The 23,085-nt window shown below is 48.8% G+C and overlaps 9 protein-coding genes across 9 annotated transcripts; 7 read left to right on the forward strand and 2 right to left on the reverse strand.

The window, feature by feature from the left end:
- Nucleotides 1-2,328: 2,328 nt before the first annotated feature.
- F5891DRAFT_1195983 (uncharacterized protein) lies at nucleotides 2,329-3,204 on the forward strand (the record flags this gene model as incomplete). Its single annotated transcript, XM_041368223.1, has 3 exons — nucleotides 2,329-2,826; nucleotides 2,879-3,009; nucleotides 3,069-3,204. The coding sequence occupies 3 exons, from the start codon at nucleotides 2,329-2,331 to the stop codon at nucleotides 3,202-3,204; spliced, it is 765 nt and encodes a 254-aa protein (XP_041219320.1).
- Nucleotides 3,205-4,119: 915 nt separating this feature from the next.
- F5891DRAFT_894539 (actin-related protein 2/3 complex subunit 3) lies at nucleotides 4,120-4,359 on the reverse strand (the record flags this gene model as incomplete). The annotated part of the gene is made up of 1 exon (XM_041373348.1): nucleotides 4,120-4,359. A coding segment is annotated over one exon (240 nt), but the record flags the coding sequence as incomplete, so codon positions are not given.
- Nucleotides 4,360-5,901: 1,542 nt separating this feature from the next.
- Nucleotides 5,902-6,852, forward strand: F5891DRAFT_1195985 (uncharacterized protein; the record flags this gene model as incomplete). Its single annotated transcript, XM_041368224.1, has 3 exons — nucleotides 5,902-5,926; nucleotides 5,984-6,276; nucleotides 6,334-6,852. 3 exons carry the CDS (start codon nucleotides 5,902-5,904, stop codon nucleotides 6,850-6,852), a joined length of 837 nt encoding a protein of 278 aa, XP_041219322.1.
- A 1,486-nt stretch (nucleotides 6,853-8,338) lies between these two features.
- Nucleotides 8,339-9,622, forward strand: F5891DRAFT_1195986 (uncharacterized protein; the record flags this gene model as incomplete). Its single annotated transcript, XM_041368225.1, has 2 exons — nucleotides 8,339-9,425; nucleotides 9,480-9,622. 2 exons carry the CDS (start codon nucleotides 8,339-8,341, stop codon nucleotides 9,620-9,622), a joined length of 1,230 nt encoding a protein of 409 aa, XP_041219323.1.
- Nucleotides 9,623-9,895: 273 nt separating this feature from the next.
- Nucleotides 9,896-10,720, forward strand: F5891DRAFT_1195987 (uncharacterized protein; the record flags this gene model as incomplete). Its single annotated transcript, XM_041368226.1, has 1 exon — nucleotides 9,896-10,720. One exon carries the CDS (start codon nucleotides 9,896-9,898, stop codon nucleotides 10,718-10,720), a length of 825 nt encoding a protein of 274 aa, XP_041219324.1.
- Nucleotides 10,721-11,046: 326 nt separating this feature from the next.
- On the forward strand, nucleotides 11,047-12,647 carry F5891DRAFT_1195988 (uncharacterized protein; the record flags this gene model as incomplete). Its single annotated transcript, XM_041368227.1, has 6 exons — nucleotides 11,047-11,332; nucleotides 11,389-11,453; nucleotides 11,497-11,585; nucleotides 11,645-12,218; nucleotides 12,276-12,406; nucleotides 12,455-12,647. 6 exons carry the CDS (start codon nucleotides 11,047-11,049, stop codon nucleotides 12,645-12,647), a joined length of 1,338 nt encoding a protein of 445 aa, XP_041219325.1.
- Nucleotides 12,648-13,554: 907 nt separating this feature from the next.
- Nucleotides 13,555-16,891, forward strand: F5891DRAFT_1195989 (uncharacterized protein; the record flags this gene model as incomplete). Its single annotated transcript, XM_041368228.1, has 3 exons — nucleotides 13,555-15,171; nucleotides 15,225-15,323; nucleotides 15,377-16,891. 3 exons carry the CDS (start codon nucleotides 13,555-13,557, stop codon nucleotides 16,889-16,891), a joined length of 3,231 nt encoding a protein of 1,076 aa, XP_041219326.1.
- Nucleotides 16,892-17,961: 1,070 nt separating this feature from the next.
- F5891DRAFT_985570 (uncharacterized protein) lies at nucleotides 17,962-18,971 on the reverse strand (the record flags this gene model as incomplete). The annotated part of the gene is made up of 4 exons (XM_041377615.1): nucleotides 17,962-18,176; nucleotides 18,212-18,293; nucleotides 18,594-18,825; nucleotides 18,868-18,971. 4 exons carry the CDS (start codon nucleotides 18,969-18,971, stop codon nucleotides 17,962-17,964), a joined length of 633 nt encoding a protein of 210 aa, XP_041219327.1.
- Nucleotides 18,972-20,294: 1,323 nt separating this feature from the next.
- Nucleotides 20,295-23,019, forward strand: F5891DRAFT_985571 (uncharacterized protein; the record flags this gene model as incomplete). The annotated part of the gene is made up of 4 exons (XM_041377616.1): nucleotides 20,295-22,659; nucleotides 22,693-22,729; nucleotides 22,838-22,850; nucleotides 22,978-23,019. The coding sequence occupies 4 exons, from the start codon at nucleotides 20,295-20,297 to the stop codon at nucleotides 23,017-23,019; spliced, it is 2,457 nt and encodes an 818-aa protein (XP_041219328.1).
- Between the last annotated feature and the right edge of the window lie 66 nt (nucleotides 23,020-23,085).

Below are 23,085 nucleotides of genomic sequence, written 5' to 3' on the forward strand. Positions count from 1 at the left end.
CATCTTTGGTGTTGGGCGAAAGTAGCGAGAGAAACTCAAAGGCGCTTTTCTAGTGGACAGCCCGGCTGTCCGCTTGGAAATGGCTAAGATTCCAGTCCATAGTATTAGAAAAGCACCAGAAACGCCTCGCGTCTCTGGTGTTTGGCGAGAAGCAGAAGCAGACTTCGGGAGAAACTCGAGTGTGCTTTTCTAGTGGACAGCCAGGCTGTCCGCTAGATTGAAGTGACTGCTAAGACTCCAGTTCACGATGATATTAGAAAAGCACCAGAAACGCCTCGCGTCCCTGGTGTTTGGCAATAAGTAGAACCAGACTTCGACAAAATTGTCGGAATAGATCGCTGCACGGCGTTGAGACCAGGAAACAAATATTGATGAGGCGATGATCAGAGACTGGTCTGACCCACCATGTTCGTAATCCGATAGGTCATGGTTGAGAGTGAGTCACCAACTTGAAATTCATACTCGCTCCACTGCCAGTGCGAAAAGCCTGGCTTCTCGCAAACTAGGAGTAACTTTAGCAATGTTATAGATTGCGGCACGGGCAAATCGGATAATGTTTTTTTTCCGAAGTCCGAGTCCCGATACAAATAAAACAATACATTAGTCAGCATGCTCCATTCTTTGGCTAATCCCGTGTTGACTCGGAATGAGTAACACTCGACTGAACAGTGAAATATAGGCGAGTCAACTAAGTATTCCACCCCATGCGAGAAGCTAGGCTTTTCGTATCTGCAGTGGAGCGAGTATGAATTTCAAGTTGGTGACTCACCCTCAACCGTGACCTATCGGATTACGAACATGGTGGGTCAGACCAGTCTCTGATCATCGCCTCATCAATATTTGTTTCCTGGTCTCAACGCCGTGCAGCGATCTATTCCGACAATTTTGTCGAAGTCTGGTTCTACTTATTGCCAAACACCAGGGACGCGAGGCGTTTCTGGTGCTTTTCTAATATCATCGTGAACTGGAGTCTTAGCAGTCACTTCAATCTAGCGGACAGCCTGGCTGTCCACTAGAAAAGCACACTCGAGTTTCTCCCGAAGTCTGCTTCTGCTTCTCGCCAAACACCAGAGACGCGAGGCGTTTCTGGTGCTTTTCTAATACTATGGACTGGAATCTTAGCCATTTCCAAGCGGACAGCCGGGCTGTCCACTAGAAAAGCGCCTTTGAGTTTCTCTCGCTACTTTCGCCCAACACCAAAGATGCAAGGCGTTTCTGGTACCACTTTCCTAATACTCAGAATTGGAGTCTTAGTCTTTTCTAGCGGATAGCCTGGCTGTCCACTAGAAAAGCACATTCGAGTCCCAGGCGATCCTACTGGATTTACTTGAGTCAACTCCTAGTCTCGCACCCCGTGCAAAAAGCCAGGCTTTTCGCATTTGGAGCGAATACAGATCCAACAAATTGAATTGTCACGTAACTTGGACCCTCTTCCCCACGATGCGGCCGGAAGAAGGGAGATCGATGCTTTAACTTCTGCATGCTCCTCAGTTCCAAATCAGACTCGAGGGATTCAGAAGCTAGGCTTTACTCGGCGAGTCAACTCTAAGTTTTCCACCCCATGCGAGAAGCCAGGCTTTTTACATCGGCTCGAGTTTTTAGCCCTACATGATATTCCTTGCACCTATTCAAATCAGTGCTGTGCCACCACGGTAGTTGAACCAATGGGTTATCTACGATAATCAGGCCTCAGGGCCAAATCGGGGCATGGACCTTCCTTTCACACCTACAACTAATGATTCAGTTTTTAAAACAGATGTGACTCGAGGTTTCGATTGTATTTTTGTATTAGAAGGAAGGAACAATTTTTTGGCGGTCTATCACAAGTCTATCATGTATAATTTAAGGGTTGTCTAGGGGAGACTATCTTTACGACGTGACAAGGATTCTGCTACAGTACTGCTGTCCAGTCCCTTGCAATCGGCTCCAAAACTCGGTGGGTCACACATTGTGAATGAACGTGTTAGATTTTGCCAAGAAGATGTGGGGCGGCGGATCTCGTAGCTTTTGTAAAATGATATACGGAGTCACCTCTAATATAAGCTCCATTGTAACTCCACTTTGAATCCACCTACAGGCCATAGGTGACCTGGCCGATCAAGAAATTGTTCGAGAACCAAGATCGCGGCATCAATTCATCATGGGTCACGCCCTTCGAATCCTAAACTAAAGCAAAAGTTCGCACAGGTGAATCAAAACCGGCAGTACTGATCATTATCATTGATATTCCCTTTCTTTCAATCACGTCTCATAGCCAAACTGCCTTCAAAAACTCACGACAGCGTCCTTGAACCGATATGCCTGTCCCTACGTTGCATGATTGATTCCATGCCAATCAAGGAGGAGTGGGACCTTTTATTACCCTTACTTGGTTCAAACGCCATCAAAGACCCAAATGACGCCCAAAAGATACTAGGCGTCCCGGACTCAATGCTTGAGCTACAAGGTTCGAATCGGGATGTAATTCTTTGGTTGATGGAAGTGACTGTCTCGCAACATTTTGGAGATATCATGCGAAAGATTAAAGAGTATATGGAGAAGTGCGAGGGCCCTGTCATGATGATAGTAATCATCATCTGCAAAGCCAGGGCATACAGCTCGCCTGAAGTTACGTCGTCCGCGGGGATCTGGGCGAAGACACACAAGACGTTGCTGAACCTTGAGGAATGGCAACACGACGACGATCGGCCGGTAGATGGGCTGGTACAATCAGTAGTACCACACAGATGGATGGATAGATTAGATATTACCGTCAAAGTATGGCTTCGTCATCCAGACGGGCACTTTAGTTTTGACGATGCCAACAACTTATACGGCAGGTCGGCGGTATGTCACGCAATCACGATGCCTGAGTCAGGCTGACACCAAAACTCTGAAGCAACTTACTCCAGAGCCATGTACAGGCATGGCCGGCCTCGAAGCAATTCTCAAGCGAGGCATGGTGGCCATCCGCGACAGCATTATTGACTTCGTAGAAAAAGAGTGCGAGCACTCGCAAGAGGATTTGAGGTATGAACCCTAACATTCAAGTTTTGTCATATCCGAGATCTTAACATATTCTCTGATAGGGCTTTGCGTGAGTGGATGCCGCCGACGCGTATCTTCAATTGGGACGAAATTGTCGACCGTGTTCGTAAAGCTTCCCTGAGAGACGCGCACGAGCGCTACAAGGTCTGGCACACAGCAAACGGCGGGCATAGATGACTTGACGGACTCACAGAGAGGTTTCCTTGTCCTGGCTTGCGTGTACTATATGAGTCATATGGCATGACCTTTGTAATAATCTGATATGTAGGTATTCTCGAATGTACATGACACGGTGTGCTCCTGCAGTCGAGCTCCAGGACGACTGCTTCGATCATCGGAGACAGCCTAGCTGTCACAATGATGGTACATACAGGCGACCCGAACAAAGCCTAGCTTCCCTCGAGTCTGTGTTGGAGCTGAGGAGAATCTATTCTCCCGGCCGCATCGTAGGGAAGAGGGCCCTAATTACGTCCTGGATACCGATGATTGCACGTTGCACATGCAGCTTGAATAGAAGGCTGACTCGGAAGACGTTATGTCTCCGACTCGGAAGATCATGTGTCGAAACCGGGCAGGCGACTTGAGTAAAGCCTGGCTTCACTTGTGCTCGCATGCCCGGAATCTGATCGCGTAAGTTTCGAGAGTGGAACTGCAGTGGTTTGAGGGTCAAAGTCACGTATGTCCATACTCGTCAGACGACAATCCTTGTAATGACTCGGAGGTCCATAATCATTTGATGAGTCATCAAGCGGATTATGTAAACACCAAATGAGCGCAAACATACTAGTGTCTGATTCCTTAGACTAGGAAAAGCACACTCGAGTTTCTCCCGAAGTGTTTCTACTTATCGCCAAACACCAGAGACGCGAGGCGTTTCTGGTGTTTTTCTAATATTATCGTGAACTGGAGTCTTAGCAGTCACTTCAATCTAGCGGACAGCCTGGCTGTCCACTAGAAAAGCACACTCGAGTTTCTCCCGAAGTCTGCTTCTGCTTCTCACCCAACACCAGAAACGTGAGGTGCCTTACTAATACTACTATGAACTGGAGTCTTAGTCGTTTCCTAGCGGACAGCCCGGCTGTCCACTAGACAAGCATCACCTGGGATGGCGAGATTGTCTACGGATAACGTATTCAACATCTTTGATGCTTCAATCTGCGTCGGCACTGTGCGAGCAGAACCGATCTTCGCCAAGCAATCAGAGATATAGAGAATCAGGATGATTAGCAGTCGGTCCGCAGGTCCTTTGATCTCAAAGTTGCAGAAGAGCGAATTGGCACGAAAAAGGTCAAGGGTCTCGTCTATGATATCTCCTTGCTCTGGATCGGCTACATGCGCGGTAGTCAGCATGATGGCGGTGGCGACTAATTCGAGTTTCTCTCGAAGTCTACTGCTGCTTCTTGCCCAACACCAGAGACGCGAGGCATTTCTGGCACATTTGTATCACTATGGATCTCGACTACTGTGAGTATTGCGCTTGAGCTTGAACATTTGAACATTCAAACATCATCCCCATTCATGTTTTCACGCTTCAAGGTGCGCGAACTGATTTGTTTGCAGGCATCTTTATTCGCGCGACTTCCTACTGCTTTGCAGCATTGACTGTCGGAGACTTGAGTGAAGTTAGGCTTTACTCAAAACTCTCTTACGGTCCGACCTGAAGTCAACTGTCATAGGATCTCTTAACGCATCATTCCGGAAGTTTGCACCGTACCCGAGGACCTTAGTGTCTAGACCTGGTACGATAAGCTAGGCTTTTCGCACAGGTTGTCTGGTGCGTTCGTTTTACTGTGGATCTCGACCAGTCTTCGTGATTCCATCACTGTTCTTAGGCTAGCATACTCGGGTTTCTCCCAAAGTCTGCTTCTGCTTCTCGCCAAACACCAGAGACGCGAGGCGTTTCTGGTGCTTTTCTAATACTATGGACTGGAATCTTAGCCATTTCCAAGCGGACAGCCGGGCTGTCCACTAGAAAAGCGCCTTTGAGTTTCTCTCGCTACTTTCGCCCAACACCAAAGACGCGAGGCATTTCTGGTACCACTTTCCTAATACTAAGAATTGGAGTCTTAGTCTTTTCTAGCGGATAGCCTGGCTGTCCTCTAGAAAAGTACATTCGAGTCCCAGGCGATCCTACTGCCGCCGATGTAAGCTACCAGATGTGGCAACCAACGAATCTTAGCCATTTCCTAGCGGACAGCCTGGCTGTCCACTAGAAAGCGCATTCGAGTTTCTCTCACTACAACTCGCCCAACACCAAAGACGTGAGGCGTTTCTGGTACCACTTTCCTAATACTACGAATTGGAGTCTTAGTCTTTTCCTAGCGGATAGCCTGGCTGTCCACTAGAAAAGCACATTCGAGTCCCAGGCGTTCCTCAATTTTTTGAAACACGTCACCTCAAAGCTGAGCCTCGTGCCAGCACTGACCACTCGTGCCTAAACACACTTTGGCACAACCCTGGTGACTGATTTCACGTAAACTTTTCTATGACACTAATCAGAGCGGGGACCTTTCTCGGCACCTTTTTTCGTGGTGACTCATCGCCAGTGGGACTGACCATGAACCTAGCATTATACTATACTCTTTCATCACTCTTCGGATCCAACAAGTGGAGCTGATCTTGCGCTGGAGCTACGTCATTGCTGCGTGACACAATGGTATAGAAGGGAGACACCTTGCGGGGATCAACACTATTCCATGATGTCTGAGTCGCTCTCACCTACAAATTCCTTGGACCGACAAATACTATCAAGTCAGGGCTTCCATGATGCCATTGAAGCCATTTCCAACCCATCACAACGCACCCGGGCACAAACTGCTGCATATTTGCTTGGGGCCAGACAAGAACTCCCGGAGTTCTTCGATGCTGCTGCCAATGTCAATATTTCGTGGTTCAACATGTAAGCTTCTACTTCATGCTCGATTCATCAATGGATGCTGATGGATACTGGTAATAGATACTGTTCGCATTCCCCAACACACAACCAATACTAATATTGCAACCACGTATGTTGATGTGGGATTTGCGGATGATATTCTTCCCTCTGATGTGCTTGACTGCATCCATGCCTACATGGATATCTCACCCGAGGACAGTAAACTTGGTTGGCGACTGTCGACGGACCGTCGCTCAGATCTACCAGCTCGTTTGAAGACATCATTCGACCTCAAAAATGCCTTCCAATCACCAAGAGCAAAGCGCTACTCGGGTAAGAAGGAGAAAGACGTGAAGATAGAGATATCCAACCTTGTAAGTTATTACACATACCCAGACAGCGTAGCTTAATTCTGATCTAATTTTGTCCAGAAATCTATCTCGAAAAAGATTGCCAGCGCCCAGCAGGGCGAAAACAGCGGTCTCTCCAATGCTTCAGTTCAGCCAGTCACCCCGCCAAGTCCAGTAGTTCACAACCACATCCATTTGAGGGACGAGACAGGCAATCACAATCGAGCACTGCATGCTAGGATCAAACATCCACTTAGCATGTACCTCGAGACAGATGATGAATCAGATGATGAGCCGCAACTCCCCATTTGCGACGTCCTTGATATCATCGACGGTCTCTTTCCCTTGATAGGCTTCCATCAATATTCGGGCGCTTTACGCCACCAAGGCATTGCATATCTAGCCGCTGCAGTCAATTTTGACTGTGATTTTTACATCAGTGATATTGGAATGTCGAGGGGGGCTGCAACGCTGTTTTGCGAGCAGGTCAACAAAATGAAGATGAAGAATGATCGAGCTGTGGCAAGGCGGAAGGCAAAGGGTAAGAAACGTGCTCGTATTTCTCATGACGACCGAGGCGAAGAGGATCATTCCTCTTAAGAATTACCGATCTCGACTATACTTTGTAGCAACTGTTCGCCTTCCTACCTTACGAGTTTGTAGTAGACGGAACTCAGCCAATACTAGCCCTACTCAATAACAGTTTATTTCGCCAGTTTATTTTTTTGAGCGAGCAGGACAAAAAGTTGAGTTCAGCGGGTGCAGGGACCTGATTGGAAAAATTGGGGGTTTGCAAAAGAGAGATGAGGTCCCATGAAGCAAGCTCAAGTGCGAGCTTTTGTTGTCCGTCTTCGCTCCAGTAGTCACTCATACTCGATGCTGGTATACTTTTAGTCCTCGTCATTCAAGTTGTACTTCGGCTGCTCAGCATCACAGTCAGCCCACTCCAACAACTTTGCATAGGAGATAAACTGGCAAATAACTTGAAGCTGTCACTCAATAATGCTGTCAGTGTATTTCCCTTCGCTTATCGTTCGAGCAGCAAATAAACTGGTGAAATAAACTGTTATTAAGTACATACTATAGGGCTACGCGATCGAGACGAGTTTCTTTTTTTTGCCTCGAAGTTTTCTCTTTGGCGCTCTATGTATTATTACTTGTTTCTATCTTCTTGCGGCACTCTTAGGCTCTCAACGTTCTCGCATTTTCGGGCGTCTGATCAGGCTCACTACTGTGTATTACTAGTTGCAATGTTTATAGGGCTTCCTGTTGTCTGCAGGGAGCCGCTTTTACTCCGGTTAATCCCGCATTTTCTCTTGCCCTCCGCTCAGGCCAATTACTTTGATTACAAACGATGTCAATTAGCATAAGCCCCGCTGAGTCAACAGAAAGCTGGACGTAGTAGATTTATTATGTAATATAAGGGCGCAACTAACATGTACAAGCAATTACATCATATTGTCCATATTGCACAATGATGTGCGGGATTTGAAAGTTTGACTGTGGACCACAATCACAACCCGTCAAGTAGGTCTTGAAATTACAACTTGGCAATTCCATCCTCTCCCTCTTCCTACTCATTGATCTTGGAACGACGACGTTCCCGGATCGCTAGCTTCTATATCTGCGCAATAGCTGCAGCTATCTTTTGAAATATACCAATCTTCCAACGTTCTTGGACTCTCATCAGTGTTTGATTCAGTACTACTACCATCTATTGAATCTTGGAACGACAACGTTCCCGGACTCTCATCTTTTGGCTTCAGTACTATCGTTTGAATCTTGGAACGACGACGTTCCCAGACTCATAGCTCCCACACTGGTACATAGGCTGCAATAGTCTTCCTTAAAATACGAATCTTGGAACAACGACGTTCCCGGATTCTATTCTGACGACACGATGTATAAGACGCGCATTGTACAACTTTCCCCTGTCCAGGCATTCGTTAAACAAAATTCGGGGCAGTGGAAGGTAGTCAGTAGAACAGCGCCAGGACAGGACTACTGCTGGGTAGTAATTAATGGCAACGAGCCCAAGATAGGAGCGGCGCCTTCTGGGGTTATAAGCGACACTGAATGGCCTACAATGGCTGATCATTGGTCTAGTGACCGCCCGTACCGTGCTTATATTCCTGTGATCCCTAACAACAACAGCTTCCCCGCCCGTGGTTGGGTCTCGAACTGGGGCTTCAACAATCTTGCTAGTTGTCGTTTAACCCCGGATGCTGGCAAAGTGATTATTCGGGTCCGCGACAACGCCAGATCAATGATGCAAGCTGTCCTTTCCACTTATAAGCCCAAATACGCCATTCCCCCCAATCTCTCATTAGCTTGGTTAGACCGTCGCTTCCCTACAGAGGAGGCATTGGCCGCCAAAGTTGCAGAGGCCCAATGTCACGTGTTGCATCAGTATGGGTTCATAGCCTTCAACATCAAGAGAGATCCCACATGGAGAACGCGCGCGGCATTATCAACCTTAAAGGATATGATAATTAACACTGGTCTCGCAGAATGTGCCTACCGAGGATGCATAGTGGTTGTAAAGAAGATTGACTTGTCGGTCATGTTCATGCTCATTGAGGACAAAGTCCCGTTCCACTATCAGTGGTTTCCTGCAGATGTTGGCCCCTTTAACCCTCGAGAGCTCAAAGCAATCAACTACGACCTTCGTGAAAGTCGCCCTGAGGAAGCGCCCCAGGAGGAACATCACATTGTCGACTTGTCGAATACCCGAGGATGTTCTTTCTATCGAGTGAGTAGCGGTGGCGAAAGGGTCGCAATCACTAGGAAAGTATTCAAACGCTGGTCGTTTTGGTGCAGGACAAAGCATCGTAAATCGCCCTCAGGAGATGTGTATTTGCTCTTCCAGGATGCACCACATGCCGACGATAGTCTCACACCTATTGATATGGAGGACATACAAAGCTCCGATCATAATCCTGACGATTCAACAGTTCTTGGTATGGATTCGTTACCTGATTATTCCTCTGACGACGAAGGGGAATCAACGGAGCTTGAAGTCCAAGAGATGTTGCCGCTGGTAGTGACGCCAGGCGTTACTATCACGGCGCTCTCTCAGAGTGAGTTCGACGCTGCGGATGCCTTTCTGTCAGCTTTGAAAGGTATTGCTACCGTGACAATTCAACAGGAGCCTCAAGATCGAGCGCCACAACGTAAGTCTTCACAATGTGAGTTTTCGCGACCTGAGTCACTAATCCCTCTAGTAGAAGATACAATTATCACCTCCTGTTCTCCTGTGGCATCCCTGATGCAAGAAAACGCATCTGAACCTTACTTGCCCCTTCCAGCAGTGCCTTGTCCTACGCGGACACCCGATACAGGGATGGAATTCCCCCCCCAGGACGAATGAGGAATGGTCCAAGAGAGTGTTCCCTCGAAAAAGCGCGCCATATCCACTGTCAGTTCACCGTCGAAGACAAGGGAAAGCAAGAGGCACTGTGCAGGACTATCAAGCGAGTCATCGGCTTCTCCGGATGTTACACACAATGTTGTGATGGTTTCTCCCGCACCAGTGCCCCAAGTGTTGGTCCAACTGTGAGTTGTTATAATACCTTCGACAAAGAATTGACTAATTGACGAGGCTCATAGGGCAACGGATCTGAAATTCACCGGGCCATCAGTAATGTTGCCTGGCATCAATTTTCCCACCACTGCAACCCAGCGTACGGGAAAATTAGTCACGACCTTTAGAACAGCCGTGCGCATCGTGTACCTGATGTTCCTCAATCCCAATGCTTCCCCAGCGGACTTCATCCCGACCCTGCTCAGATCTGGAGCACCTTACCGTGTTCTCTCACCATTGGGAGACGCTACTCCCCACCCGCTAGTTGATCAACCTCCCTACCTAGCCACTCGTCATGAGTATACAGGATTAAATCTCAATGACCCTGGTTACTGGGAAAACTACAAAAGCAATGTCAAAGGACTGCTTGGCAGACCATACGCTCGTCGCTTTTTGTCGCTTGGAGGGATCTTGTGGTGTTTGGCTCTTCAGTTTGGTCCGGCTGACCTCATTGATCGTGCTCTTGCAGGACCCTCCTCGGATGTGACTGACTGGGCAAGCGGGGATATGTTGGACGGGTTTTGTGATGATATGGTAACACCTGCGGACAAAGGCATTCTTCTTGGCCGTAGTCTGCGAGGATCGGAAACATGCTGGCCCCCCTATGATCTTTGGGATGCATCTACTGAGTGGACAGGTCGCTGGACTGATGATAATGAGTCGTGGTTTCAATCACACCTCTCCAATCTTTCAGATGGTAGACTCAACGCTCCAAAAAGTCGCCAAGTCTGGAGAAAACTCTTCAAACCGGCTCCGGCAGTCATATCAGAAGAACTAGCCCATCGCGGGACTGACCCGCTCGCTCGTACTGTATTTGGTCAATTGGGTCACTCTGTAGATTGTGAACCTTCTTGGGACCTGGCACAATACGAGGCTAATACATAATTGTGTCGCGTTTATGTTCATGTTGATCTGTAATCATACATCGTTTATGTACTCTCAATGCGAATATTCATTTGGTAACTTATCATTCTACAGCAATTGTGTTAGTCAGTCGGGCCTTCAAATTTTCAAAGCTTCAAGCCTTCAGCACTCAGTCAGAACACCTGCTCATTGACATCATCGTTATATATATCTTATATGTATACTCATATTACATAAACAGATGCACAATGGGAACTCCGTCTTGTCTACGTGGGAGTGGAGCACTGCTTGAAACACTGTACAGCGCTTTGAACTGCCAGCTTATGTTGACATCTGAGTCTTGTCTCATGCAGGGAGGGCTACTTGTCGGTTCCAGGACACTTCCTTTTTGCAGCCATACTCGCTCGCAAAGCCCCGGGCTTCCACGGCAGTCACTCAATCCTCCTCCGCCACCCATCAAAAGGCACTCAGCACCTGCAAATGTCACAAGTCCAAGTGAGACTCAGTGGAACAACACTACTAGAGCTTCCTCGTCAGTGGAAGCACTTCAGACCGATTTCCAGACCCTGGAGTTTATCCCATCACCATCATCCCCTGGTCTTGCATCCGAGTCTGTCACTGCAGATACAGATGGTGAGCTTTTTGCCACCTAATCACAACTGTACCATGTCGCTCAAGTTTTGCAACAGATTTGCACGAGCGCATTATCACTGCCCTGACAGATGAATGCCAGGACAATTTAGATAGAGATATTGTAGGAATTAAATGATCAAACCTGTTATCTCTGATTCATTCAGCTTGTCCCACAGAGGTTCTCCAACGTTTCTGAGGGCGATTATGCTCGTGTAATGAATGCCATGGCATCAAAAGATAAGCTCATTCGGAGGTTGGCTAGACTTCATACAGTTAATCAATTTTGCACTGATCGTGAGATCATTTCCACAGACCAGCATATTTCCCAGAATTCAAAAGACTCATTGCCACCAAACTGCCACCACGCACTCACAGTAGCTTTCTATCATCGATACGAGCGTCTATCCGACACGCTATTGATTCACTGCCCATCGCGCATCGATGGGACCTTCATTTCCCCATACATACAACAACTTTCCTCGAGGGCTTAGGAATGCCCAGCTTGTTTCTCGAATTGCAAGGTCCCAAGGGCGATAGACCATTATATATCATAGACATCGTGTCCTCACAGGAGGAGGAGGAAATGGCGTCTACAGTACGACAAATGACGGAGTGTCAGGACGTCGTCCTAGTCAGTATCATTGATATCCGCGAGTCGACCCCTTACAAACTATCCGATGATTCATCTGATGCGGTGAAGGAGCGGCGAGATCTGCCGACGTTTCGCGAGTGGCGGAGTGGTTCAGATAATCTGGCCTCTGGGTCAACTGCCTCCTCTCATCCATCAGCGGTAGATTCTCTGACAATCACTATTCAAACATGGCTCCGTGACACACAGGGAAAGTTTTCTACTGACGTCAAACAAGGTCAATATTATGCTTGTACAGTATGTTGACTCTGATTTTTATCATTGGTTCTATTGGACTGATAATTGATGATACAGAAAATTGGTCTAAATACTACCACGAACACCGAACATCTCGACTCGCTCCTGGAGCAAGGTATGGGGGCGATCAGAAACAGCATTGTCGATCACGTTGCGCAGCACTGCCAACCCACAGATGACGACTTCAGGTATGGTCAACATTAGTTCTCATAGAAATCCTGACATGAATGTAACAGTGCTCTCTCCCAATGGTCGCCCCCGGCTTGCGTCTTCGATTGGAACCTAGCGATGAAGTACATTTGCAAGGCTGCACTTCGGGACGGGTACGATCGCTACTGTCAGTGGCATGACGCAATCAAACGCAGTGTTGATAAAATCACGGAGCCGGAAAACCAGGGCGAATCCAACAAGAGGCCCAAGAGAGCTTAACGTAACAAGATGCCTGGAACGAACGCAATTGTAAGATCTCGTCTGTCCATGATTCACGCTGTCCGGACTCGTTGAACCGTTGCATTTTTTATACTTATTATATGTCTACCCTTGTGATCGCCTCAAGTTGTTGTAAATCATGTAAAAAAGGATACCTGATTTTGTGTTGAGGATTCTACTGAGTATGAATATAATCATCGTTGCCGCAAGAGTTTTCGATGCCACCTTCCAAGGACGCCCGTCTTGCTGAATTGTTACACCATTTGATATCATTTGCAAAGCAGTACTCTATGTAAGTAAAATAGTACAATCTACTAATCTAAAGATAGCACAAGCCCCGCTGAGTGAACAGAAAGTGCAGTAAAGACCCATTGGCCTCGCTGAGTCAGCAGAAAGTGCAGTATGCAGAGATGACATAATCTCTTGACTGCACGCCAATCACTAGGATTACCTAAAGCAACAGGCTATTAATAATCCTGTTTTGGATGTCATCTCAGCTCTTGGATTGCACTCATTCATTTGTCTTTCATCCACGCCAAATCTTGGAACGACGACGTTCCCGGATTTTCTCTATCCACAGCTGAATCGTAGACTTTGGTCTTGTTTGCCAAAGTCCACATCTTATTGTCCTTAAACTCCGATTTCTCTTGTCACTTGTCTCTCATCTCTTCACTCTTACTACCATCATCGATCTATGGTAGACTATCATAGATTCTTGGAACGACGACGTTCCCGGAATTCTTGTAGTCTTTTCATCCAAGTCCTGAGCGAGTAGGTTCTTGGAACGACGACGTTCCCGGAAGTCTCTGACTCTCATCGACTCAGTTGGTCCCATTCAACACCCAAACCTTGGAACAACGACGTTCCCGGGTCTTGTAACCTACTCCTTCCCTCGAGCCTACTTGCCATGTCCAGCATGCGTTCAGCACAGCCTGGCCTACTCCAACGAATAGTGGACGAATTATCAGTATGGTGGAGGGTCCTCGCTAGGAAGACGGATGGGCAGGAGCACGTCTGGGTCGCTATTCATGATAGTGAACCGAAAGTAGGACCCGCTCCTCCACGGCCCGACGAAAGAATGGGCAAGATGCTTCCTGACGGAACCCTCGAGGGCCATGACTGGTCGATCTCCTCTGACTACTGGGACAGCTCCTGCCCATATCGAGTCTGCATCCCTGTCGACTTGGAGGAGCACGATAGGTTCCCGGAAGGTAAATGGGTGTCAGCTCCGTTCAACTTGGGCAGGGTTTGGGGCGTTTCAGATGCGTCGGGCTGGAAATTATCCCCCACTGTGCGTAGGTACATTTTTTCCACCAGAGAGCGCGTGCGTCCCATCGTCACCACGATAATGTCGATCTACTCTGCCAAGCTAGGGTACACCCTCCCCCCCTATCTGTCGTTAAACTGGTTGGACAACTCATTCCCGTCCGAGGAAGCCTTGGCCGCGCAAATCGCCGACGCGCGAAGGCACATATTGGATCAATACGGATTCATCGTCTTCAATTTGTTGCAGGACCCGGACTGGAGAATGTGCACTGCTCTGGCACCTCTTGTCGGTGAGATCACTGACATCGGTCTTGTTGGCCGTAGGCACCGAGGAGTCATCGTGGAATTCGACAAGATAGAACCGTCGCACTTGCGCACCCTCCTCAAGAAGTATGTTCCAATACACTATCAATGGTTCCCGACCAGTACTGGACCTTTCGACCCGAAAGTCCTTCAGGCTACGGACTACGCCTTCATGATGAGCATAAGGCATTCGACGACTCACGCCTTTGCCCCGAGGAATGGGAAAGAACGCGAAGCTTCTCCCAAGCGTCCGGCTGGCCCGGTGCAGAAGAAGCCCGCAAAGTACTACGCGGTGGAAAGCATAGGAGAAGAGGACAAGGGCCGTCGTATCTCGAAAAACGAGTACAAGAGGTTGACGGAATGGTGCCGCGGGGTGCACAAGTCGCTACCTGGAGGGGACATCTTCTACGCATACGAGAACGACGCAGAGGACGATGACGACGCAAAGCCCGCAGGACCAGTCGTGTCGGCGAAGTCCCTCGCCGCCTGGGAGGCTAAGATGGCAGCCCTACCGAGAGAGGAGCCGTTGACATCCACAGATAACGTGAATGTTCCAGCAGTAGCAATGCAAGGTGTTGCGACCGCTGAGTCTGAATCGGAGGCCTCCATGGCAGTAGTGACGCAAGGCGTTACGACCGCTGAGTCTGAGGCATCCCTGGTAGAAGTGACGCAAGGCGTTACGACCCAGGGGGCAGTCAACAAGGAGCCGGCGCAAGTCACAGTGACAGCGCCAATCGCCGAGGCCATCGAGGTTTCCGTTGCCCCAGTACCAGATAGTGGTACTGAACCTCATGAGGAAGGAGAAGCTCCCTTCATACCTGGCTCTCCCATTGCCCCTTGGATACCACAAGACTCTCACGTCTCGACAGCCCCTCCTTCACCTCGGGCCAATTCACATCCCTCATCTCCAACGGATGCAAGGGTGGTTCCCCCAGCGTCAATGGATGGATTTACGGTACGTTTCATCATTAAGCTTATTGTTGGGCTTTCACTCACCTCAATTTACAGCAAAAATCACCAAGGCTTTCTTCACCCCGGTCCATGACACGACCCTCATCTTCCTTTGTTTCGGGGGCGGTTCTCTCCGAGCCAGCGGGTGTATTGACGGTACATTTAACATTAGTTTTATTGTTGGCTTTCACTTACATCTATTAAAGCAGACACCGGCTGCAGTCGATGCGGGGAGGAGCCAGCAACAGGTCTATGACCGGCCGGGTCGTCCATTTAAAGGGGAGAGTCGCCGAGATGCTGGTTCATCTCAGCACTATGAGCGTAGGACGAGCCGCCCCTACCGGGAAGAGGGCTACCGCTCTCACGGTGACCGCACTCAGGCTCAGGCCCACTCGAGGTATAGACCCGCCTACGATGAAGGTTATTCTTCGCATGGACCCTCCTCCAATTGGCCTTCCTCGGCGCCCAGACGTCCTCCTTCCCCTCGTCGCGAGGAACGCTTGGCGTTCCCAAGCGATCGTTCTTACAGGAAGAGGAAGTTATCTTCCTCTCAACTTGAACTTCGAGGACGCACTGGAGAGAGTAAGAGGTTCTGCCCAGAAGACAGAGAAGCGCATCGACCAACGCTGAGTGATCGCATCGTGGACGACGTCAGGATGGGTCCGTCACCCTCGTCCTCGCGATCATTGATAGACAGGGTCCACACTGTCGCGAAGGTCCCGGATACAGAGCAGAAGCCGAAGACTAAACAGGTCCCGAACCCGCGTGCAGAGCAGGTTCCAACCCTCATGCTCAGGCCATCAATGTCCCAGGTGTTTTTGCAGCCCCAGGGACTCATGTCTGCAGCCGAAGGAATACGGCTCATAACGCACGCCTATCGCGCTAATGAGCTACGGATCAATGGTCCTCAGGTATTCATGCAGGGCGTCACCTTTCCCGCAGCGCCAACCCTTCACTCTGGATGTTTGATTACGATGTTCCGGTCTGCCATCCGCGTAGCGCACGACCTCTTGGCCAATCCAAACGCGTCTCCAGCGGACTCTATACCAGGTCTACTCAGATCCGGGGCACCATTCCGAGTCATTTCGTCGATTCAGTATACCGCACCAACGCAGCTCGAGGCTCGGCCATTGTATCTAGCAACCAAGCGCACTCACGTTGGTCTAGATCTGAGTGAGCCTGGGTACTGGAACACCTACCTAGCCACCGTCCAGCAGCTTCTCGATCGCCCGTTTGCACGCCGCTTCCTCACAGTTGGAGGGATCATATGGCGTATAGCCTTACAGTTCGGCCCAAAGACTCTCATCCAAGAAGCTCTCTCGGGGCCATCCTCAGATGTCACTCGCTGGAAAAGCGGTGAAACGCTAGACGACCTCTGGGACGATACTGTCACTCCTGCGGAACTGGAGATACTATTGGGCCAGGGTTTGGAAAACTCGGTGACATGTTGGCCTCCTCATGACATTTGGACCTCCTCCACCAGATGGTCAGGATTTTGGTCGGAAAAAGATGAAGCATGGTTCCAGTTGCAGCTAGCCAACTTGTCTTCAGGGAACACCGAAGCACCCAAAACCCGCAAGGATTGGAAACGATTCTATAAACCCATCTCAGACGACAAATCTGGCGACCCGTCGTTTCATGGCTCAGAGGCCTTCGCTCGTGATCTATTTCAGAAGTTGGGATACCGCGTTGACCGTGACCCTATCTGGGACCTGGACACTTGAAGGGGCGGAAGTTGGATGGATCATTCATCTGTGTCGGTCACTCGATTGGTATGTGGTTTTTCTCGATCTTTGGTCATACTCAATATACTAACAATGGCTCAAGTTTAGCTAAAGCACTGCAAATTTTGTCATACTTCATTTTCAAAATAATATCTGTCTTCGGTGTTTGTTGAAGAGCATGGATAGAGTAGAACTACTTGGTGTAGGCTAGTAGCACTCACATGAATGCTTGAACAATATATCTACTGCGCATGAATTCAGTGACTGAAGCTTCCCCTCAAGTTCCCTGTGTCTTCATAACAACACCAGCTCAGTCCCAACCTGACAAACGCTGAGCACTGAGTGTTGTGTCTTTTCTATTCTTGTTTCTCTACCGTGACGCTGCGTGGTACCTGAGGGCTACTTATGTAATTAGGCTTAGTCATCTTCATCATCAACCTCTTTCCTTTTTGGCTTCCTCTCCTCCCTCTCATCTTGATCTTTCTTTAATATTGTCCTTCAATCTTGCTCTACGGGATCTCGTGTAAAGCTCGGCTTTACTCGATTTGCTCGTATAACCAGATTTGAAGCCAACTCAGCCCCCGGATTCAGACCTCTTAAGAGAAGCCAGGCTTTTCGTATTAGGTCTCGCTGGCATTCAACCTAGCCTGATCGTCCTCGAGGACCCGTGTCAATCCTCCTTCGAGCTCTACGAGCATCTTCAACTCTTTCCAGAAGCCAGGGCTTTCATGCGAAGTTTCTTTGAGTTCCTCGGCGACCTGTTTGCGTCTTCGGGTCTTACTTTGAGAAGCCAGGCTTTTCGTGTTGGACCCGTGTCAATCCTCCTTCGAGCTCTTTAGATGGGACGGATGTATCGGTGGATAGCACCCGCCTTACTTGTGCGCAGATCTTTCATTGTGCCATGCGATGATTACCAGCTCTCTGCTACAGTCGGGCATCAGGCTGGCCCCTCGAGCCAGTTCAAGCCGGACTTTGCTCTACAAGCTTGTTCCATTTTCTCGTCCCAATCACGCGACAAGCTAGGCTTTTTGGTTGACTTTTTATTCAGCATCGGCACAGATGCCCTCGTTTCATCGCGTTATCCAGCGCTCGTTTTCTGATCTCAATGCCGTGCAGTGATCTATTCCGACAATTCTCTCGGAGTCTGCTGCTGCTTCTCGCGCAACACCAGAGACGTGCTTTCCTAATACTATGGACTGGAGTCGTAGCCATTTCACATTCGAGTTTCTCTCGGAGTCTGTTTTTGCTTCCTGCCCAACACCAGAGACGCGAGGCGTTTCTGGTGCTGCGAACCGGAGTCTTAGTCATCTCAAACAGCACATTCCAGTTTCTCTCCCGAAATCTGCTTCTCACTTCTAGCCCAACACCAGAGATGCCAGGCATTTCTTGTGCTTTTGGCGTGCTAGATGCCTCGGTGATTGAGGTGGGTTCTATGTTTCGAACATGCCAGTTAGCGCCAAGGTTCGGCCGAAGGACGAATCGTGCATGGACATCGAACAATGTTCTTGATCAATAACTTCATCGACCATCATACCTATCAATCTATCTGGTGAGATTTTACTATCATTCCATCATCGCGTCACAAGTGCCTGGTTAGCATCGAGTACGGTAAGTTTGTCGATTAAATACTCAAGTCGAGATCACGATCACTGAGGCTGATGAGTATTCAGATGTATGGAGCACGCACTGGCACTACACTTACTAGAGGCGTCTCTGGTGCTTTCCTGATACTATGGACTGGAGTCGTAGCCATTTCACATTCGAGTTTCTCTCGGAGTCTGCTTTTGCTTCCCGCCCAACACCAGAGACACGAGGCGTTTCTGGTGCCGCGAAGTGGAGTCTTAGTCATTTCGAAAAGTACATTCGAGTTTTTCCCGCAGTCTGCTTCTCGCTTCTCGCCCAACACCAGAGATGCTAGGCATTTCTGGTGCTTTCTATGGACTAGAGTCTTAGTTGAACTCTTTGATGAAGCCTACTTACATGAGGCGCTAGTATCATCATCTCCCTTGTGTGTCCTCCATGTTTGCTCAATGGCACCCTTGCGGTCCTGCTGCGTTCTGGCACTCAGAGCCTGAGTCATGAGTCCTCACGTGCTCCTAGTAATATTATGCACTCAGGCTGGAGTCATACTACGTCATTTCCACATTCGAGTTTCTCTCGGAGTCTGCTTTTGCTTCCTGCCCAACACCAGAGACGTGAGGTGTTTCTGGTGCTGCGAACTGGCGTCTTAGTCGTTCCGAAAATTTCATTCTGCGCTGACTCAGAAGAGCTTGAATGAGAGAGCAACTTACAGGAGAACAGATTATCTTTCCTGTTGGCACACCACCCCGTGAGCGAGTCCCAGGAGAATATTATTATATCTTTAAGGTTCTCAATTCTGTCGCACTCAGTAGCGCCAACCTATTCAATGACCTTCCGACCGTGTTCCCTCATTTTCAGTATCCCAATCCTTCAAGTTAACGACCGGCTGTATTATTGAACTATTTATCTCACTATCGCCTTGCCAGGTTCATGAAGAACTGCTAGGCAGTTCCGAGTGCCTACCAGTGTTCGGGGTCCCCAAAAAAAAACTCAGCTGGGAAAACTGCTGAAAACTGCCCACTGAATTAATTTCCGTTCGTTGTTTTGCACAGAACGGTGGTCCATACGAGACTCCTCTTGCACACATCTAGAAGGCACCTACGAGGTTGCACACGTAGTTTGGCCACGAGAGGTGATTCATCGTTGTCAAATTACGCGTGCACCTTGTCACTGGACACCTTGCAGGAGCAGCAGGACAACAACCGTGACTGGTACGGTATCTGGGTGCGGCCCATGGAGCTTGGCTCGTCTGGAATCTGGGCTATAAAATTGCAAAGTAAGTAGTAGCTCATTCGAATTAGCCCTATTCAATTCTTATCTCATTCTGCTATTCTACTAGTTACTTCAATCAAGTTCAATGCAAGTGACTGAGCTGAAACAAAAGTAGCACCAAATTTTATTTAACAGTGCAATGCTCAACGTTCGACTACACTAGACCCCCTCCTCTGACACTTTACGTGTACCACTGTTGCAGTCGGGAGCTTGTACAAAGTTACTATTAGGCTTACCACTAGCTCAGCGTACTTTTAGACCCTACTTGACAACTGTTACTGAGAACTGAGTTCTAGTCATTTCCTTACGTAAGGAATCTGTATACCTCAACTAGTACTTCGACGACAATCCCACATTCTCCGAGTCCCACAGAAAAGAATTCACTTCCAATCTATTCCCAAGTTCTCGACGATATTTATTCTATCATATCCGTTGATTATTTCGCTAGCAGGCTTTGGAACGACGACGTTCCCGAGTCCTCTTGCAAAAGTCTTTTCAAGTTCTTTCAAGGCTGTAACAGCTGGTAGTAACCGGAATTTAGTTGCACGACATGTACCAGCATCGCTCTTCAAACGATACTACCCTCCGGGGGCTAATCACAGAACAATCACCGTGGTGGAACGTTAGAAGCAGGACTAGGCCAGGTCAGGAGTATTGCTGGGTGGCTATCAATCACGATGAGCCGAGAGTGGGTGGAGCGCCTGTAAAGTCAAGTCAGCGGTCCCAGAAGGATGTCGATAGCAATATTCTCAGCGATGATGACTGGTCCCTAAACAGCGACTACTGGGACGCGAGTTGCCCTTATCGAGCCTACATCCCTTTATCTCCTGATAGCACCAGACTTTTACACTGGGTGACCGCATTGGAGGCCCAAGGACGAAACAGTGCCAACATCTTGTCGACATGGCATCTGGACCCTGATATGGCCGCCGAAATCGTTGCAACAACTGAAAATGCACACACGCTGATGCAAGCCGTGGCCTTCACTTACACGCCATCATACGCCATACCACCCAGCGTCTCCCTGTGGTGGATCGATGCTTCCTTCTCCACGGAGGTAGCGTTAACAGCTAAGATCGAGGGAGTCCATCGAGGCATTCTGGACCAGTACGGATTCGTCGTCTACAACCTTGTCAGAGACCCGGACTGGAAGACGCGCTCACTGCTAGCTCCCTTAGTGGGCAAGATCATTGACACAGGGCTCGTACGTTGTTCCTTCCGAGGCTGCATTGTGGATTTCAATAAGATCGCACACCATGATCTACTTAATCTTTTGAGGGATCAAGTGCCAGTCCATTATCAATGGTTCCCTACTGACATTGGGCCCTTGGACCCACGCACTCTCAAAGCTACAGATTACAATGACTTCAACCGGGAGACATATCACACACGAGAGATGAAAACAGACGAAAAACAACATGGAGAAATCAAGAAACCTGGCCAAGCAGCGAAAGTGGTAAAGGGAGAGGCCCTGTTCTATAAGATGAGCAAGAAGGGGAGGAACAAAACACTGATTTCTAGGGCAGAATACAATCACATTTCGCAGTCTTGTCATGTGGTGCCATTGAATTTCCTAACCGGGGAGGTGTGTACTGTTTTCGAAGACGAACAGACTCAGACTCGCCACGAGGAAACGCCCGCCGTTGCGGGCACGCCAGTAGTGACACTAGGTGTTACGAACGCTGTGCCCGTTGACTCGGAGGTGCAGGCTGAAACACCTCACAAGCGGACTCAGACTCAGACTTGTCGCGAGGAAACGCCCGCTGTTGCGGGCACGCCAGTAGTGACACTAGGTGTTACGAACGCTGTGCCCTCTGAAATACAGGCTGAAACACCTCACAAGCAGACGTGCATGGTTGCGGACACGCAAGCACTAGTGCTCCCAAACATCAAGAACACGAACGCACAAAATGGTCAACGAGCTGAGACTCTAGTTTCCTTGGGAGAAGATGACACTGGCCCCACTACTCTACGATTCCCATCAGCGCCAGGGTCGCCTCCAGTGCCCCCGATTGTTTCTCTACCTCGTCAATCTAGTCATTGCCAATTCTTACCCCATCCACCAATCCTCATTCCCAATGCGCTACCCTCTAACGAAGGCTTGCAGCTTATTCGCAGTGCCTACGGGGAAGACGCGTACCTAATCATTGGACCGCCTGTGTACCTCAGGCTCTCAGGGATCATATTCCCAGCTACCCCGGCCCCGCGGGTAGGTACCTTAGTTATGTCTTTTCAATCGGCCATTCGAGTCGCGCACGACATCTACGACCACCCTGCCGCTTCTCCAGCAGCCTCTGTACCAAACCTGCTCCGCCGCGGAGCATCATACCGCGTCTTCACACCTATTTCCCAGGTGACCCGAGTCCCTTCCTTAACTAGAGGTCATCCAAGTTACTTGGATAGTCGTAACACCTATCCAGAGTTGTTGAACTTCAAGGACCCGAATTACTGGAACACTTACCTAGCACGGGTACAGGCACTACTGAGGCGTCCTTACGCGCGACAGTTCTTAACCATGGGGGGAATTCTATGGCGTCTTGCGCTCCAATTCGGCCCACCTTCCCTTCTGAATGATGCTCTCGCAGGCCCCTCTTTGGATGTCACGACATGGGGAATAGGAGAAGTCAACGGTCAATCATGGGACGATTCTGTGACTGCGGCGGACATCACGATGTTGATTGGTGTTTCAGGAACTGGATCTTGTTGGCCGCCCCACGATGTCTGGAATTCGTCTTGCCGATGGAAAGGGTTTTGGTCAGACGCAGATGAGCAGTGGTTTCAATCGCACCTCGGGAACTTATCTTCCGGAAATACGGAAGCTGGCAAGACCCGCAAGGATTGGAAGCATTTTTTCAGGCCCATATCAGCAGCAAGGTCGTCAGACGCGTCCATCTATGGTTCGGAGGCATTTGCTCGTGAGTTGTTTGGACAGTTGGGCTTTCGCACAGATGTGATCCCTACTTGGGATTTGGTATCAGCGGACAGGTAAAGCAATTCATACTACTATATAGTGTTGGCTCTCAAATATGTGTATCACAGTGGCTAGTAGCAAGCATGGTATGACTCTGTATGAGACCTTCATAACTCTGATAGTACTTCTATAGTAGTAAGTGTAAGATGTCATAGCATTATGTAGCTGTGTAAGATGATAATGTAAGGAAACTATAGCTGATCGTCAAAGGGTACCTAGTGCATGCATAATGTCCAGTGAAATTTACAAATTACTATAATAGCAGTTACTATTGGATAAATGGGAACCTGATAGCATTCAATGATAGCATCATAATGCTTAGTTACAGACCCATTGAGAATTGTAGACATCGGAGATAACATTATATTGC

This window comes from Suillus fuscotomentosus (genome assembly GCF_016647785.1).
Source record: "Suillus fuscotomentosus strain FC203 chromosome Unknown F5891scaffold_91, whole genome shotgun sequence".
Lineage (NCBI taxonomy): Eukaryota > Fungi > Basidiomycota > Agaricomycetes > Boletales > Suillaceae > Suillus > Suillus fuscotomentosus.